Source organism: Crocodylus porosus, unplaced genomic scaffold (assembly GCF_001723895.1).
Source record: "Crocodylus porosus isolate Cpor-Errol unplaced genomic scaffold, CroPor_comp1, whole genome shotgun sequence".
In the NCBI taxonomy this organism is placed as follows: domain Eukaryota; kingdom Metazoa; phylum Chordata; order Crocodylia; family Crocodylidae; genus Crocodylus; species Crocodylus porosus.
In genome coordinates this window covers 72,735,053-72,753,155 of record NW_017728950.1, presented here as the reverse complement: position 1 = coordinate 72,753,155, position 18,103 = coordinate 72,735,053, and the positions used below count along the sequence as shown (strand labels likewise).

At 38.2% G+C, this 18,103-nt stretch overlaps 1 protein-coding gene across 5 annotated transcripts in view; it reads left to right on the top strand.

The window, feature by feature from the left end:
* Nucleotides 1–18,103, top strand: part of AGTPBP1 (ATP/GTP binding protein 1) — a 122,477-nt gene that overhangs the window by 63,730 nt on the left and 40,644 nt on the right. For all 5 annotated transcript variants that reach the window (XM_019554759.1, XM_019554760.1, XM_019554761.1 and 2 more), the window contains exons 15-24: nucleotides 1,060–1,769; nucleotides 8,280–8,363; nucleotides 8,615–8,701; nucleotides 8,790–8,938; nucleotides 9,890–9,977; nucleotides 10,846–10,990; nucleotides 11,485–11,638; nucleotides 12,407–12,587; nucleotides 15,219–15,348; nucleotides 15,821–15,952. In XM_019554759.1, coding sequence (XP_019410304.1) covers nucleotides 1,060–1,769; nucleotides 8,280–8,363; nucleotides 8,615–8,701; nucleotides 8,790–8,938; nucleotides 9,890–9,977; nucleotides 10,846–10,990; nucleotides 11,485–11,638; nucleotides 12,407–12,587; nucleotides 15,219–15,348; nucleotides 15,821–15,952 — 1,860 coding nt within the window. The remainder of the gene's footprint in view (nucleotides 1–1,059; nucleotides 1,770–8,279; nucleotides 8,364–8,614; nucleotides 8,702–8,789; nucleotides 8,939–9,889; nucleotides 9,978–10,845; nucleotides 10,991–11,484; nucleotides 11,639–12,406; nucleotides 12,588–15,218; nucleotides 15,349–15,820; nucleotides 15,953–18,103) is intronic.

The following is an 18,103-nucleotide window of genomic DNA, read 5'->3' as shown; positions in this document are numbered from 1 at the left end:
AATGAGACTTGGGTATTAGGGCTGCGGGAAATGGCACTGTTCTGTTCCGACTTCAGTTTCGAGGTCTGGATAGAACAGAGTTTTGAACTAAATTTCATTTTGAGTCGAAATAGCCTCACCGTTTCGCTTCGTCAAAACAGTGAGGCTGTTTTGATGCTGTTTCGACGTTTTGTCTGACCATCGGGCTGAGTTTTGTTTCCCCAGTGGGACCGTCATGCCCGGGGCAGAGAGTCAGCCCAGCTGGACTGACTCCCCATCCCCAGCGCAATCTAGTGCAGCGGAATGGGAAGGCAGCCCAGGTAGGCTGACTTCCTTCCCCTGGCGTAATTGTGGGGCTGGGGATGGTTACTCAGCCCAGCTGGGCTGAGTTCCTTTTCCCAGCGCGATGCTCCCATTGAGGAAACAAACTCAGCCCAGCTGGGTTGAGTTTTCCCATCCCAATGGCTGGGTAAAACATTGAAACAGTGAGGTTGTTTTAACAAAGCAAAACAGTGAGGCTGTTTTGACTCGAAATTCAATACAAAACACTGTTCCATCCAGACCTCGAAACTGAACTTGGAATGGAACAGTGCCGTTTCGCACAGCCCTAATACCCAAGTCTCATTTTTGTAACTCAGATAGGTTATGGTCTGTTTCTTACACCTGGATTAGAGGTAGGGCAAAAAAGGGAAGGAAAATCACATTGTTGAACTATGCTTATTCTTTGTCAGAGAGAATTTTATTTGTTATGTGTTTTACATAGTGCACAATACCTACCATCTTAATTTAATGATGCCATTTAAAAAGTTCTGATTTGAAAGTTTTGCAAGCATTGGTGCCTCATTAAGCTGGTATTTTGGGATTTCCCTTTTGGACAAGATGAAGTCTTGCAAAGTTGCTGTGACTGTAGTTTGTCTGCCTGTCTTAAATAGAATAAAATTTTCTTTAGAGCATCCTGGATGGCCAGCACCAAAATATACTTCCTTTAAGGAAAAAGAATATCGCTGTCAGCTTACACAAACCAACTTCTAAGAGCTTCAGAAGTTTCATAATCTTTATTTATTTATTTATTTTATTAAGGAATATGACCTAGTCTCCAAGGAACCAAAGCCTTTTGCATCTGCTACAAATCTAGGTGGACCTATTGTTGTTCCCACAGCAGGAGAGGAGCACCCTGCAGAAGCGAATCAGTCAGTAAAAGGAATTGCTGTGAAGGACCTCAGTTCCTTACAAATGGAGGAATATAATAAGAGACCATGCTTTCTGGATCTGCCAAAGAAAGACCATAACAAAGATAGTTTACAGCTGCAAAATGATCAAAAGAAATTGCTTTCATCCTGTCAGTGTCTAAGCCAAGAAATTGTGAAAGGCTTAGACAGAATCACTTTGCAGAATACTTCAAAAAATGAACAGTATTACAGTACAGGGTGCCTAATAAAGAAAGAAAGTAAAACTAGCCTTACCACCCCCACTTGTAATAAACCTTGCCAACATGTTTCATCTTGTGGAAGTGGCCTGTTTGAGGGACCGTCAGTCCAGCTAGGGAAGCTGTGCTGCACTGGAGTAGATCCTGAAGAGGAGGAGGATTCCAGCTCACATTCATCAGGAGAGCAAGTGCTGCTTGAGGTGCCTGACATGTTGGCACTCCACGACCCCGATCTTTATATTGAGATTGTGAAAAACACTAAGTCTGTCCCTGAGTATTCAGAAGTGGCTTACCCAGATTACTTTGGGCATATTCCACCTCCGTTTAAGGAGCCAATCCTAGAAAGACCATATGGTGTTCAGAGGTGAGTTGGTATATTTCCTTCAAGAGTAATCATTGTAAGAATACCAATAGGAAGTTAATCTTCAAATTGTAAATGGTACTATATTATTTATGATTAAGACTTGAAGTGTTTTCAAAAAATCCCTTTGAAGGCAATTTTATTACTTTCTCAACCAATTCAAAATGGTTAGTACAATCAGAATCTGATGTTTAATTTTTGTAAGGTATTTTCAGCATAAATTTTATATTTATGCTTTCTAAAGATTAATCTGCAAGAAAGCACCTTTGTTATATTTAGGAATATGGACATATAAACTTAAAGTACAAACATGGGCTGATTTGCGAAATTGTTTAGTAAAATATTTTTAAAGCTGCAAATTAGTGAATTATAAATGATTTGCATTCCTAGTTTCATTCTAGCCTGTAAATTACAAATGTATTATTGAATAAAAACTTAAAACTTTCTAAAAGGGCCTCTGAAATTCCCTGTCAAGAAAGAGCATGTGAAATTCCCTAAGGCCTTACATACTGGGGACTAACTAATTCCTTACGAATCCTATAGTTCCCGTGTGTGTGTGTATTGTTTGTCTCCTTCCCTGTTATACAAACACACCTGATTGTAAATGCACTTAAATATATTTATTTTTTCTGATACTGCCTAGAGATCCAAGTATGATCAAGCTTCTCTGTACTAGATGCTGTACACACACACACACACAAAATAAATCTTTGTTCTAAAATAAATCCTTATTTTAAGGCGATTACCTTCTTTAGATGGGATCTGCCAGATGGATGAATAAATCAAAGGGAATTAGAGGGAAGGAAGGGCAATAATAAGAGAATGTTTTGCATAAACTTGCTGTGTGGACTGTTTTGTAGCCAGGAGATCTTATAGAGACAAATAAGTAGGTCAGCAGCACCTGTTATAGTAAGTACATTAGCTTGCCACCAACCTAGCAGCTAGCTTTTATCTTGAAATTTTTCAGTTTTATTCTTGTAATTTTTCAGCTGTTTTGGGAGACTTTTAGCATCTGCCTTCCGATGACTATTAATTAATATGGTGAACTTAGCTAAAAGTGAAGTATAAGTAACATTTCTCTTGGTTTGCAATAGTCCTTATTTAAGATTGGCATAAAAATTACTTTTACTAGGTGGTGTTCGGCCAATACAAAGGTAATAAAACAATGAAAGCATTGAACAGTGCTTGTTAATAACATCACTGGAGATTAAGGGTCTGCTCCCTGTGCTATTTTTTAAAGGATGAGCTGATTTGGAAGCCAATTTAATTACCTTTTCTGGTTCTGGTCATTGTTTAGCACACACCTTTTGTATATCATCTGATATTTCTCAGTGCTTTGGTCATTTTTTTTCAAAAAGCATATAAAATGTTCTAGCTTACATTTAGAGGAATCTTTAAAACTGGTAAAATTGGAGTGTGCTCTAATTAATATAAATGGATTAGGGTACCAAGGCAACTTCTTTTTTTCAAAGGGTATGTCTGTCTTTGTGCCTAAAGCTGCTGCGAATAATCTCAGAATTTTTGGCTTTGTTTTGTTACTGGCTGTAGATTTTGGGGCGATGAGTTACTTTACAGTCTCAGAGCAATTCAAAGTAACTTCATTTATTCTATGGGATAAGCATGGAATTCACACAGACCCTGTTATATTTGATTTATATGTCTATAGTGCCTTTTTTACTGTGTGACATCCTGTAAGAGTTCAGTGGTAACAGATGATTCAATTTGTCAGGTTACTACAGTATGATGAATTTGTAATAAAGAAACCTATTTAAAGTAGACTTGGCCTTTCCAGGAATTCAGACTTTGCAACACATTTGAAAATGAGTTTGGTTGGAGGCCTAGGACAAATTTTTCAAAAGTACCTTAAGTGAATTAGTGCAAATTCTGATGACATTCAATGGAGCTTACACACATAAATCAGAGGCCGACATCCTTTTCTTGCCACATTGTGAAATGATCTGGCTTGGGTTCAAGGTGGGTCAGTGCTAGGACTGAATCACTGCTGCTTCTCCCCACCACAGCATTAGGTAAGCTCACAGCCATGGCGGTGGGAAATTGCTTAACTGCCTTGGCAAGGCCAAGGCTGCCACTTCTCTCTGCTGCAGCACAGGGGAAATTCCACGCTGCCTGGCCACAGTTGTAGATTGTCAACTCCTCTCCTAAAAAAAAAAAAACAAAAAACCCAAGGAGCTTTTCAAAATTTGACTCCTAGTGACTGGGGTAGAACCAGAACCTTTGCAGGCCTCTGGGGAAAGTATCACCTGGCTCTAGGGTTTTCTAGTAAAGCCACAACTGTGGTATAGGCAGTGAAGTGAGGAAGAACCGTCTTTGTGAGGTAGCTGACAATGTGGGGAAGAAACTGAGACTGCTTCTTGTGTTCAAGGCCCAAGGTTAAAATTCTGAAGGCAGTGTAGGCTCACACATCTTTCTTAATGTAGCTCGGAGGGATTAAACTAGAACCTGAAGTCAGTCTGTCCTACCAGACCAAAATAATGCAGGATGGGCTGTGAGTGGTTTAGTTTTCAGGACAGCTAGGGATATAATCCAAAGGTTCTAATAAGAATTGGTATTTAAAAGGTACTTTTTTCCTGGAAGGAGGAGAGCCTTCTGGGAAAAAGAGTGCATTCTCTCTTTGAAGGGGAAGTAATCTAATTCTTTGATTGTGTTTGTTTGTTTTTTCAAACATTTGTTCCTTCTAAATTTGGGGGAAGGATTATGAGCAAGTCTTTCTGGAGATTAACCATATAGGTTAGGGACAGGCATTCAAAAAGCTTGAGCCTGAATTGATTCAATCTTTGTAGGTTAGTTTAATCTGGTGAGGTTAAACTGGTTTGTAACAGTACAGACATCTCCTCTGCACTGAAAAAATGCAGGTACATGCCTGCAGTGGATCTGGCTAGAATCTGGGGGGTACTAGAGCAGCCCCCCCTTCCATTCTACAGTATGGAGGTGAGGGGGGTGTGGCCAGGCCCCGGCAGGATGGTCTGGTTAGGGGGGGGCTCCCCTCCACTTGCTGTTGATAGTAGAGCATTGAGTTACACAGCAGTGAGTTATACAGGGAGTTGTTGTTAGCAGTTATCAGCCCATCAAACAAAACAACAGCCTCTTTCTTTAGTTCAAGCTCTTAAACAACTTTTTGTAAGGAAGGAATGGAGGGACGTTACCAGCTACCTGTTGATTACCTCCAAAAAGCCCTAAGCCGACACTGTCCTATCTCCAACAGCACGGCCCATATCTGACATGATATGCTAGCTAATGCTGACAGGTGTCTGTGTAAAGAAGAGGGGAAGGGGGAATCTCTGCTTGAGCAGGGATTGGCGGGGCAGAGCAGGGGTACATCAGGCAAATGCCACTGTACCTGCAGTCTCTGCTGGAGCTCTGGCCAGGGAACAGAGCAGAGACCCTCCCAGGGTTGAAAAGCATCTGGGATGCTGGAGGACTCTGATTTAACTCAAACCAGGAAGGGGTCTGGAACAGACATTGCATAAACTGGTTTGACCCAAATCTGTTAGGTCTGATACTGCATTCAACCAGGTTTATCTCAAACTGATTTCAGCCATTTTCAAGCTGGTTTATGTGGACTGGACATCTATTCTGTTACAGGTTTTAATCAGTTTCCGATCACTTAAGCTTGTTTATGTGTAATATCTGTCCCTAGCCATAAACTTCAGAAAGAATGGTCAAACAATGCCCCATGGAGAAAAAGTGTTGGTTTTTTTCATGAGAATTCTACTGGTTTGAGTGTGTTCAGACAAGGAGGTGATGCCGATGCTTTGGAGTACCACCAATAACCTAAATCTGAAATGGAGATCCTACAAGTAATTCTGGGTGTATGCTCAGGTGAAATCCTCCTTTTGGAAATTTTGTACATCAGGAGAAAAGGAACTGGATGGGTCATGCTTCTCAGCAGAAGTCTTGAATGGCGGTGTAGAAACTGCGTACCCATGCCTTTAGACTCCTTCATATTAGCTTCTAATACTCTTTTTGAAAGCAGTTATGTGTTAAAAGTATTGTTTGTTATTTATGTGTAGACATTAACAGATGTTTTGGGGTTGTTTTCATTTTTAATCATTTCGCATGCTTTCGCTAGGTAATAGCCTTCTGGTGTTTCCATATGTCATGCCTCTTTCAGTGATATTCTCTGTATTGGAGTGGAAGTCACCTTGCTTATCTTTCCCTTTATGTAAAATTTGGGAGGAAATCCTTTAGACTAGAGATGTTTTTATAACATAGTACAAATAAGAGTGGGTTATGTTGCATGGTTAGGTAAGAATAGCGATATCCTTTATTGTAGGGGTGTGCAAAACGGGCCCTATTTGTTTTGAATTTGGCCCGAATCGGGGACAGTGATTCAATTTGTTGATTTGAATCATTGTCTCCAATTCGCTTTGGCTGAATCCGAATCTGAAGATTCGACGCTGATTGAGAGAATCAGCGGCTTGGCTATATACACACCTTTAAATGTTTTATTTGCATACCTCAAGATACTGGGCACAGCTCATGAATGCTGTGATCCTGGGGCGGATGGAGTGTCCCACAGGAGCATGGGGGCTCCTGTATGCTTGGCAGCAAACCCGGAAGTGGACTGGAAGTATTTCCAGTCCACTTCTGGGTCCACCAAATCACCACCCCTGCCCCCTGGCTCAGCGATTGGCTGTGGGGGGACCCCGGGTGCCTCCCCAGACCCAGGAGGCACCAGTCACTGAGACAAAGGGTTCTGGGGGGACCCTCCAGTGCACTCCCTAGTGGACCTGGAAGTGGACTGGAAGTGCTTCTGGTCCACTTCTGGGTCTGCTGCCGATTGCCCTGGGGAGCCCCCGTGCTTCTGTGAGACACTACGTGTGCCCCAGCATCACAGTGTTGACAAGCTGCCTGCTACCTAGAGGTATGTAGAAAAAATATTTAAAGCTGTCTATGCCTGAAATGCCATATCTCTCTGAATCGATTCCAAGGGTTCCGTTTTGATTTGGAGAGATCCAAGGGTCTTCGGATTTGGAGATTTGGCTGCTGAATTGGGCCAAATCGCCGCCAGGTAGCTTTGCACACCCCTACTTTGTAGTTCAGTTGGGATGTTCAGTTAACAGGGGGTAGCGTGACTTTGTCTGACACCACTTACTATAATTTACATTTTGACAATTCCAATGTTGTACAATGGGTAAAACTTTTCAATATATATTTATGAAGTGTTTATATATTTATGAAAAATCCCTTATGCTTTTTTGTGGATTAGAGGTAATTACTTATCTCTAATGCAGATATGCTGAAGTAATTGATTAATACATAAATACCCATTCTTTTTCCCTTATCTATGAGATTTTGGGGCTTTTTTATTGTACATATCAGGGTTTTCTAAGGATCAGGTATATGGAAAACTAGAATGCTCTCTCAAGAAAGACCCTTGAATCACCTGGCTCAAAACTTAACCAAAATTCTAAATTATTTTATTTATTGGATAGCTTCTGAACCTTATGCCTGAGGTGAGAATCCAAGAGTGTGAATTTCTTATAATTGCTGCTGGTATAGAACAAAAATTGTAGGTTAGTAATTTCCTGCTTCTCTATTTTTTGCCCTGTTTTTCTATGCATTTGGCTCATCACTGTCATGTCAGTATCTCACAGCCATTAATATTTTATCCTAGCAGTATCCATGTGAGCTAGCACGCTGAGATTTAGCAGCTTGTACAAGATAACATGGTTAACAAGGAAATTTGCAATTAACCACTTTTTTTTGCCTCCCCAATACTCAGTGTTGCTTTGTGCAGAGCCATACTAGCATGGAACCAGCCTTGGACTCCACTTTTATGCATTTTGCTATTAATCTGCTTCCTTCTGTTTTTGTTGCAGGTGCTGTGCAAACTTTCCTACACAGCCCTGACAATTCATTTCATTTTTGAACTGCAACACAATTGTGCTTTTCCAACCCAGGGCCTAGATATTGTCAATTCCTCTGTAGTTTTAATGATATGGATAAATGTCCACCTGGCGTTTCTCTCTTGCTCATTTTTTACCTAGTCAGTATATGAACCCAGGTGTCCAGAGGTGAAAAGCTAGCTCACTAACCCATTTACTGCATAGTTTAGTCCTCTACAGTTCCTTTTTAGTATACCGTGAGACCATATTTATGAATTGCTAATACAACTGAATCTTTCTAAAATATTACCAAAATTAAGCTCCAGGAAAATACCTGGTAATTCCTACTTCTACTGTAGATTTATAAAAACAACCCCATCACTCCCAAAATATTTTATATATTCAACCCCAAGGGGTTTTGTGCATGCAGATTCAACCTCTGCACATGCAGATACTGGAATCTATCACTTGTCGAGTGCAAGCACCTGCAATCACAAGTGCAATTTTGTGTTTGTGTACATAAGTAAGGTTGGGTCTCACTAAAAATTGAGCTACTTAGCTTTGTTTTTGTCAGAGTTTTTGGTTGATGCTTAGATAGATATTCACCATGTCTAAAATGACAGAAGTAGAATGTGTTTAAATGAGATCTCCTTTCTTATTGTAGGACAAAAATCGCTCAAGATATAGAAAGACTGATTCATCAAAATGATATTATAGATAGAGTTGTATATGACCTTGACAATTCCAGGTATGTTTTACATGTTATAGAAGTGATCATTTTCTGTGTGATGATTGGATATGCTGATTTTGCTTTCCTGAGGGTGAATTTTGTGGGGAAGTCTAATCCTAATGAGAACATTATTGCACAGTTTTTTTGATTGTGCATGTCTTTATTTTGAGCAGGTTATTACTAATACCAAATTTAAATTATTTATGAATTAACTAATGAGTTCCAAAGGTCCATTTCTTTTGCTTTAATTGGATGTTTATATTTTGAAGTTGTTCAGTGCCAGAAGAAGGAGATATCTTGAAGTTTAACTCCAAATTTGAGTCTGGGAATCTGCGCAAAGTTATTCAGATTAGGAAGTAAGATTCCCCCCTCACCCCCTCTTTTATATAAGAACTGCACATTTCTAATTTTAGGAAGACTTAATTTGTCTTTGTTCATCTCCAGAAATGAGTATGATCTTATTCTGAACTCCGATATAAACAGCAATCATTATCATCAGTGGTTTTACTTTGAAGTCAGTGGAATGAAGACAGGAATTGGTTACCGGTTTAACATCATCAATTGCGAAAAGTCAAATAGTCAATTTAATTATGGTAAGGCATGTTTTCTATCTGCTTACAAAGAAGAACATAAGAGTATGCACTGGGCTATCCAGAGCAGGATAATTGTTTTAAGGATCACTAGCATGTTCATTTCTCTTTTTACAAATTAAACTCAATACTTGTGACTACAAAACTTCTGACTGGCTCAGCTTATAACAATAATTCTTGTTATACGTACAACTGAAATAAAGGCTGTCACAATAAAGCTATAGAAAGGATAAGTCATAAATTACTGATTAACATGGGATTCAAGGTCCATCATAGTATGAAACCATCAAACTCCTCTGAGCTCTTTTTATCACACTAAATGGGAACTTGTCTTAGCATCATGGAGTATGTGATGTTAATATGTACTTATCACACCGCATGTTAAACTTAACCTGAACCTGCTTTTGCAAGGATAGTCAAGATACAATGATAGGAAAATATGGGTGGAAGAGACCTCAGGAGGCCATCAAGATGAAACATCTTCAGTGTATTTACTCAACAGGAACAGCATCTGTTGTTTGAGCCCAGTCCCGTGCACATGGTCCAGTCCTATTTGCTGATAGGTGGACTGAGGTGCAAGAAGGCTGGGACCCTGACATTTTGTGAGAGTGAGTTAGGCTTGAATCCTGGATTTTCCTGACTTAAAGTCCATGCTAACCATTGGATTACTTTAAACTTGCATGTGGTATTTTAGAGCTGACTTTTGACTGACATTTACCTTGCACTTTGTCTCTTGAATCTTTTTCATTCTAGTGTCCATTGACTGTTGATTTAGAATGCAACCAGCTTTTTACACAAATCTAACCAATAAATACATTCTAAAAGTGAAATTTAATATATTTGGCTTGGGGTACTTTATAAAACAGTTCAGATGAAATCTAGTCCATTGTGGGTTATGTGTAAAAGCTTTACTCCTTGACAGCAGAATAAAAGCTTAATACCTTTTTCTTATAGGTATGCAGCCCCTTATGTACTCTGTTCAGGAGGCGTTAAATGCCAGGCCGTGGTGGAGTCGTGTTGGAACAGATATTTGTTACTACAAGTAAGTATGCCAAAAGAATGAGATGAGCACATCAGACTTCCTATGTGGAAGACTAGAACCGAATCTGGTATATGATGATAAAATAAATTATCATTAAAGGTGTAGTGGTAATATACTGTATTTTCTTGCATACAACAAGCCCCAAAACACAATACACATATTTTTTTTGAAAGATAAATGAAGAGGAAAAGATTTTTTCCAGAGTTATGGCTGCATATAAGAGGAGAGAGACCAGGTGTAACTAGCAGATTGCCCAAAGGAAGATTAGCTTGAAGAGTGGAACATCAAGACCATTAAAAAGGAGAGATGATTATAAATGTGTAGTGAAGAACAGGGAGCCATTATTTCAGCTGACTCCCTCAGCTGCCTGAATAGTAGTGTCACATGCTGCACTATGGAGTAGGAATCAAAATAAGGTGCTTCTATTTTGGTCAGAAAATCAGAGGTTAATACAACCTGATTTTGGGATGGCTGATTTTGGAGGAGGAATGTGAGTATTGTACGCACGAAAATATGGTACTTTTCCAAGTAGTGCCTCAAGTCTATAAAGGGTGAGAGCTACTACTCTAAGTGAATATAAAAGTCATTTCTTTAGGGACGTGTTTGAATTTATTTTTATGAAGAGTTAACAAGGGCCTTTAATAACAATGATTGAGTTTGCTAGTTTTGCTTCCCTTTCTCTTGAAAGTTTCCTATGATTGCTACCATACTTTGCTTTGATCAGTAGTATCAACATGAGATGATTATTGGGCATAAGTGTTTGAATAACCCTGCCCTTTTGTGTTTCTTAGAGCCTTGGGGAGGAGGTTGTTGAATGTTCAGAAATGATATTACTTGATGTAATATGTTGATATGACTTCACTCTTAGGAATCACTTTTCCAGAAGTTCAATTGCTGCTGGTGGTCAGAAAGGAAAATCCTATTATACAATTACATTCACAGTGAGCTTCCCACATAAGGATGATGTCTGCTACTTTGCTTACCATTATCCATACACGTATTCTACGTTAAAAGTGAGCAATTCTCTGAACTAGATCCTTTTATATTTTTTAAAAATAATGTAATATATACTCTCATAAGTATCTGTCTCCATGAGAAAATTCTGCTGCTTCTAAATATTTTCTTCTGTAGATCAAAAGCAAATTTAAAAACTTAAGATATATGTGTGTTATTACATCATAGCTTTCACATAAAAATGAGCAGATTAGAACAGATAGAATGTGCGTATTTGCTTCTTCAAAGAAACACTGCAACAAATCTGGCATGATCTTTATTTCATTTCTATATGGGTCACTTGGTATGCATAGAGAATTACAACTGTATCAGTAACTGACTCTTAAATATCCTTCCTCAAAAAAAATAGATGATATACACTGCAAACAGGAGGGAATGTATAAACATGAACAGCTGAATATATTTCCTCTGTAAGATTGCTTAAAATAAACACTTTATTTTTTGTCATACACACTTGCAAAATTAAGTACCTTTTTATTATTTTTGGTTGAAGATGCATCTTCAGAAATTGGAATCCATGCACAACCCTCAGCAGATTTATTTTCGTGAAGATGTACTCTGCGAGACGCTAGCGGGCAACAGCTGCCCTTTAGTCACTATAACAGCCATGCCAGAATCAAATTATTATGAACATGTCTGTCAGTTCAGTAAGTATATGACTAGCCTCTAATTCATTGAAAATAATGTAAAATAAAAACCTTGTACAATTTCAGTGCAACATCTGTGTACAGTGTTTGCTATTCCATGCTGTAAAAATAGCAATGTAAGATGAAACACTGAATTTAATGAGATTTTTTTAAGTGTTGGTATGTTAAAATCAAAATATTAGTGTTATGGTTTTAAAAAACCTTATTAATTATCAAAGATAAACAGATTTCATACCTATATTTGTTCAATAAAGCACTGTCCATTGCTAGAGATTTAGTAGTAACTTTAGGTTTTATCATTATGTGTTTTTTGAGGGCAGTTCCTACCTGCTTATTTTTTAATCATTGTTCTTGATGACTTTAGGGAAATTTCCTTCCAAAAAGACCCATTTTCCATAAATCTCATATCTTAAGTTGCATTTAGTTACCATGACTGTATCAGTCTTTAATCTCAAAGCACTCCAGTTTTTTTCCTAAATTTCCCTCATCTACAGAAAGAGAAGTATCATGTCATAATGAAGAGCTATCACTTCCTTTAACTGATGGTATTTATGCAATTGGCCCTTTCAGGCTGTGCTTAATTTAAAAGCCTTTGATGCATGGTTTTACCCATTAATATTTATTATTATATCCTGTTATCATTTATTCAGTGTGCACTTAAAGAAATACTGGACTCCACCTGGGTAAATGGAGCTACTCTTTTTCAAACGGTTTTTTCTTACTTTACTTGTATTTATATCTTGCAATTTTTGTGCACGCTCTTTTTAGGAAATCGTCCTTATGTTTTCTTATCTGCTCGTGTACATCCTGGAGAAACTAATGCAAGCTGGGTTATGAAAGGGACTTTGGAATACCTTATGAGTAGTAGCCCTGCTGCCCAGAGTTTACGAGAATCCTATATTTTTAAAATTGTCCCTATGCTCAATCCTGATGGTGTCATCAATGGAAAGTAAGTTCAGTTATGCTCACAAAAATGTAATAAATTAATGTGAGACCTTTCTGTCTATCTTCACAATTCAAATAGTGTCCACTTTAATTTTGAGACTGAAAGTGTAGTAGTTTTCCAGAACTAATGTATAATTTATACTGAAGAGGTAACTTTTTTGCACTTACATGTTTAGGTTTTTTCTAGTATGTTGCTAATTAGCAAACCTGCTACATACAAATTTTAAATGCAAAGTATTTTTCTGCTCTTTCCGGTTAAAATTACTAACATACTCTTTTGAGAGCCTTGGTTACTTTGACTGTGGAAAAACTTAAACACATGGCCTTTTCTACGCAGTGGTTTTAGCTGGCTATGGTTTGAGACGGTACTTTGAAAGCCTTGTTACACATTAATTGTAGGCAGCTCCTGGAGTTCTGAACCACAGGATTGTCCATGCATTAACATCTGAAAGTAGTTTTAAGCACACTTTAGGTCACTCCAGGGTAGGTTTATCTCTGATCTGTTACCCAGCTTGTGTTTCATTAGTGTGTGGCCACTCCCCACAGATGAGACACCTAAGCTGCTGTCCTCTAGCATCCCAGGATGCAGTGTCCCCTCCTCCACCCTCCGGTTCTGTATAGGCAAACCTTTTAACCCCTGAACTCTACTGCCCAGGGGGCAGTTCTGGCACCAAACCAACACCCTCTCCCTTCCCCCACAGATGCAACCCCATGCAAACAGCCTGCAGAGCACATGCCAGGTCTCAAGGCACTAAGAGTCCAAGAGTGGGAAATAGGGGGTGAGGAGGGAACAAATTAAGGGACTGGACTGGGGCTTCCTTCCTCAGGTGAGGGCAGTAGCTCCCCCAAAACCTTTCCTTCACTGCTCCTGGCCACCCTGGAAATTACAACCAGCACTCCCACACCCCAATCCTAAATCTGTTTATTAAAACAAACCTTTTTTTTATTTTACTTCCTTTTTGTTTCTTTTTAAAGTCTTTTGTTTTGTTTTTTTATTTTCTTTCAGTGATTGACTTCCTTTATTTCACCACTGTTTCCCTACCCCTATTTCCTTTCCACCTCCCATTTCATAACTCACCCCCATCCCATGAATCTCTCTGCTTATCAGCTTCATGCTCTTATCCCCCAACCCCTACCCATCTCTCTCTCACACCCATAGCAGGGATAGAAGCCCATCCTAGTTCACTGGCCCTGTAGTGGCAACTCACAGCTGTAGCTCCTAGTCAGACCCCTGCTCGCCAACCCTCTAGTGGCAAGTGTCAGCTGTGTAGGTGAGGGACAGTAAGAAAGTTTTTAGCTTAACATGCGGCTACTGCAAACTCAAGCTAGCACTAACACACATCAACATTTGAGCAGCTCAAAGTGCAATGTGTAACAAGGCCCTGAGTATACCTACGCAGTGCAATGCAGCATCGTGTAGTGAATAGCTGAGTTGGCTCTAAAAGCTGGCTCTGAAACCAAAACAGTACAGCTTTACAGATTACCTAACTCAGTTGGAACACTGTGCTGACATGTCTATGTTGTTTCCAGGACCTAAACAAGTGTCTTTGCACAGTAGTGCATTATGGACATACAGGCTCATTTGGAGCTGGCATAAGTTCCTCTGTGAAGTGAATTCTATAAACATATCTAAAGAAAAAAAATGAACTGTATGTCTAAGTCAGGGGTGGGCAGTTATTTCAGGCAAAGGGCTGCTTACTGAGTTTTGGTAAGCCATCGAGGGCCACATGACAGGCAGCCAGGGCAGATAAATATTAATTTTCTAAATTTTTTAGGGGCTCTGCGGGCCAGATGGAATGGCCTAGTGAGCCGCATCTGGCCCATGTGCCGCATTTTGTCCATCGCGGTCTAAGTCATATCTCTGGCAGTAGACAATGTGCAATTAGATGGAGAGGTTTATGCCAGTGAGAGGAGAGCACAGGATCATTTACAAAATCTTAAACATTGCAACATGAACTATGCTTGTCATAGGGCCATTTTGGGGTGATGCAGAATGTGTGGTCGGGCTAAAGCCTCATCCATTCATATTATGTACGCCATCTGTGCAATAGGAGCACTATTGCACATAGATACTGGAAAAGAAGTATAATGGTAAAAAAGCTAAACTGTGAACCAAATATGCATCATAGGATCTGATTCATATATACTGCATTGAATTAAGAGTTCGTACAAAAAACATACCTTCCTGCAGCTCTTAGACTAAGACTGGAGGGTTCCCCCCCCAGATTCCATGACCAAAAAATGCCTTATAATAAAAAAAAAGGTTATATGCTAGAGCTTATTTTAAATTTTAGTCCCTATTAAAATGTTCAGAATTGTTTTTTTATAAATCACATTTGTAGTAGTAGTCGTCATAATAATAATAATAAACATTGTACCATGAATAATAAACACTGCACCCTTCTCATTGGTCCAATTTTGTGTGAAGCATAAATCACTTCTGTAAAAAAATTAATTTCCATAGTGCTTGGTTTTGAAAAATGGTTTTCTGGAACATATTTTTATCAGAGGAGTTTTATTATATGCATGATGATTCAAAAAATATCTTTGGGTATAGCCTTTTTAGAACTGACTTTTAAAAAGTGATGATATGTCATGCAAGACATTGTTTCTTTTATAAATTTGTTTTCTGTAGCCATCGTTGTTCTTTAAGTGGGGAGGACTTGAACAGGCAGTGGCAAAATCCAAATCCAGATCTTCATCCCACAATTTACCATGCCAAAGGCTTGTTACAGTATATGGCTACTATTAAGCATTTACCTCTGGTGAGTATGTACATGTGTGTGTAGCCCCAGACAGGATATTCAAAAACATTTGTGTCAGTGTATCTTTTTGTAAGCTTATGTAATAGATTTTTGAAGCCATCTCAGATGCTTACAAATGTAACTTGAAGAGCTGACTGGAAACAGGTGTGTTTCCACTTAGGATGAATAAGAAAATCCCTATAGTTTATATTGTAGAAAAGTTTAGTTACAATCCCTGTTGCTGCTTTTGCTTTTGGTATGGTAAAGGAGTCAAATTTCTGTAGTCTGATTTTTATGAAAAAGGAGTTTCTTTTTACTACACAACTTGATTGTATACTGTGTCTTTCATCTCCTAATGTTCTATATCCTTCAGCACATTCAAATGTATGTAATATTAACTATAATAGATGAGGAAGTGTAGAGATTTGTTTACTTGTTTGCTATTGCAAATGATTTTGAAACATTAGTTTACATATTTCACATAATTTTGTAGGTCTACTGTGATTATCATGGACATTCTCGCAAAAAGAATGTATTTATGTATGGCTGCAGTATCAAAGAGACAATGTGGCACACTAATGTTAGTGCTGCATCTTGTGATGTGATTGAAGATCTTGGTTACAGGGTGAGTAAAAGTTAGACCTCAAGTTGTGAAAATGCATTTTTGTTTTCTTGGTTTCATGGTGTTGCTACTTTTTTCCCTCAGGATAAAGTCTTAATCCATTCAAAAACGGAACATACGGTATATGTTTATTCTTTCTCAAACTCATCCATGGTAGATTTTGTTCACTTACCACTCTGTTATAACATCCTCTGGAAAGTATCTGTTGCAGATGTCTTTACAGCTACAATTTATATTTAGGGAGATGTGCACAAGGACAAATACATATGCACGCTTACTGACTATTCTTATTGATTACTGCAATGTATGTATTTAAAGCATATATTGGGAGCTACACTAGGAAGTTTTACAGATTACTTTCACTTTTCAGTCTCTAAACGGTAGCATGGACTTTCTTTTTATTTTTTGTTGTTGTTGTTTGTTTATACTGCTTCCAAGCATCGGCAATGGTGTCGTCATACATATGATTGCAGGGTCACTAGTCTGATAACATTTTTACATATAATATAAGGATAATAACATTACAATCTATAATACATAACAAATTTGTGAATGGCTGTGGGTTGTTTTTTCCATTTTTTTTAAATTTCTGCAACCTTGCTTTTAGATGCTGCTGCTTTACATCTCCATGCTTACTTAGAACTTCACATTTTATCAAGTTAATAGCATTAAAGATATCAAAGTATAAATGGGTTGACTTAAAAAGGTGTCAATTTAGCTACTGATTTGATTGGTAAATTTTGTTTGCTGTATAGGAAATGCTTATAAACAAAGTAATAATAATAATCATTATTATTATTAGTGAAAAATGAAAGAAATAAATAATTGAAAGTGGAAGAGTATTTTAGAGTCTAAGTAGTTGCCCATTAAGGCCACTGGCAGATGTTACATTAATTGTGTGTTGGGATCTGAGAAATTTATATCCTGGATCCCGAAAATTACTCCTGCTAGAGGGTCCAAGTAACATCTTCCATTCCGTGCATAGAAAGAATAGCATATGATTGTATAACTAAAGACTGCATCATGGAGCACAAGTGAGTTTGCATGAGTAATCTAGCATTTTCTAACTTCTCAGAGATTGGTTTTGCAACCCACATATTCTTTTAATGTACTTTTGTGGGTATTTTCCACGTCATTATAAACATACAAATTAAATATAATATTTCTAAATTAATACACAAAAGTCAAAATGGAATTTTTTTATATGGTTGAGTTATGATGGCCTTACAGTGTAATGTCACTGCCACCTTGTGGTAATAGCTTGTAAGTACAGTTAATTTCCTTTAATTTTTCAAGGATGATTGTTTATAACAGCAGAGGCCAAGAACTGCACCTATTTGCCGCCTACTTCTGTCTGTATGGTTTTACTTACTGATCAGATGGTTACACACACAAATGGCTAGTTATGCATCTGCCTCTTTAGCTCTTTTATATACAAAATATTGAGCTGAAATGTTGCTTCTGCTGCTACAACACATGTATTACTTCCTATATACTTAAAAAAATAAAAAAGTCCTGTAATAATATTGAAATATTAAAAATGACACTTGTATCACTAACTAAAATATCTCTAAAGCTATGAAAAAAAAATCCCTCATACTTGCAAGGAATTTGTGGGTTGTCTTCCTCTCCTCCAGTTCATTAGTACTAGTGTATTAGGAGTGTTTTCACTTATTATTCATCCTGTAGTAATCTGTAGTATAGAATTCCTGTAGGTGTGTAGTCTAGTAAATTGACTGGTCTGTACAGAACTACTATAGGCACATTCCTGCTTTGTGTAAGAAACTTTCTGTTTTTCTTTGGATATGTGTCTGCATGTTCCCTGTCTGCTTGTTTAGATTTTTTTGGCCATTGGAAGCTATACTTGTACCATGGTTATTCACAGGCTTCTAGGCAAGGGCAGAAAGAATGGGAAGTGACCCAACTGCTTCTTAGTTCCTTCACACCACCTGTGCCTTGAAGGTCTTCAGTGTCCAAGCTCTTGATTACTATATGACCTTTGAATTTCCTTTAAACAGGTCTAGGAATAGGTCAGTACTTGTTTGTTCAGTAGCAAGATTTAATGTAGGGTTGCCTTTTCTATGAATTTCCTTAATTTAAGAATCTGTAGGGCACCCCTCTTTCCTCCCCCATTCCACTCTACCCCTCTGCACC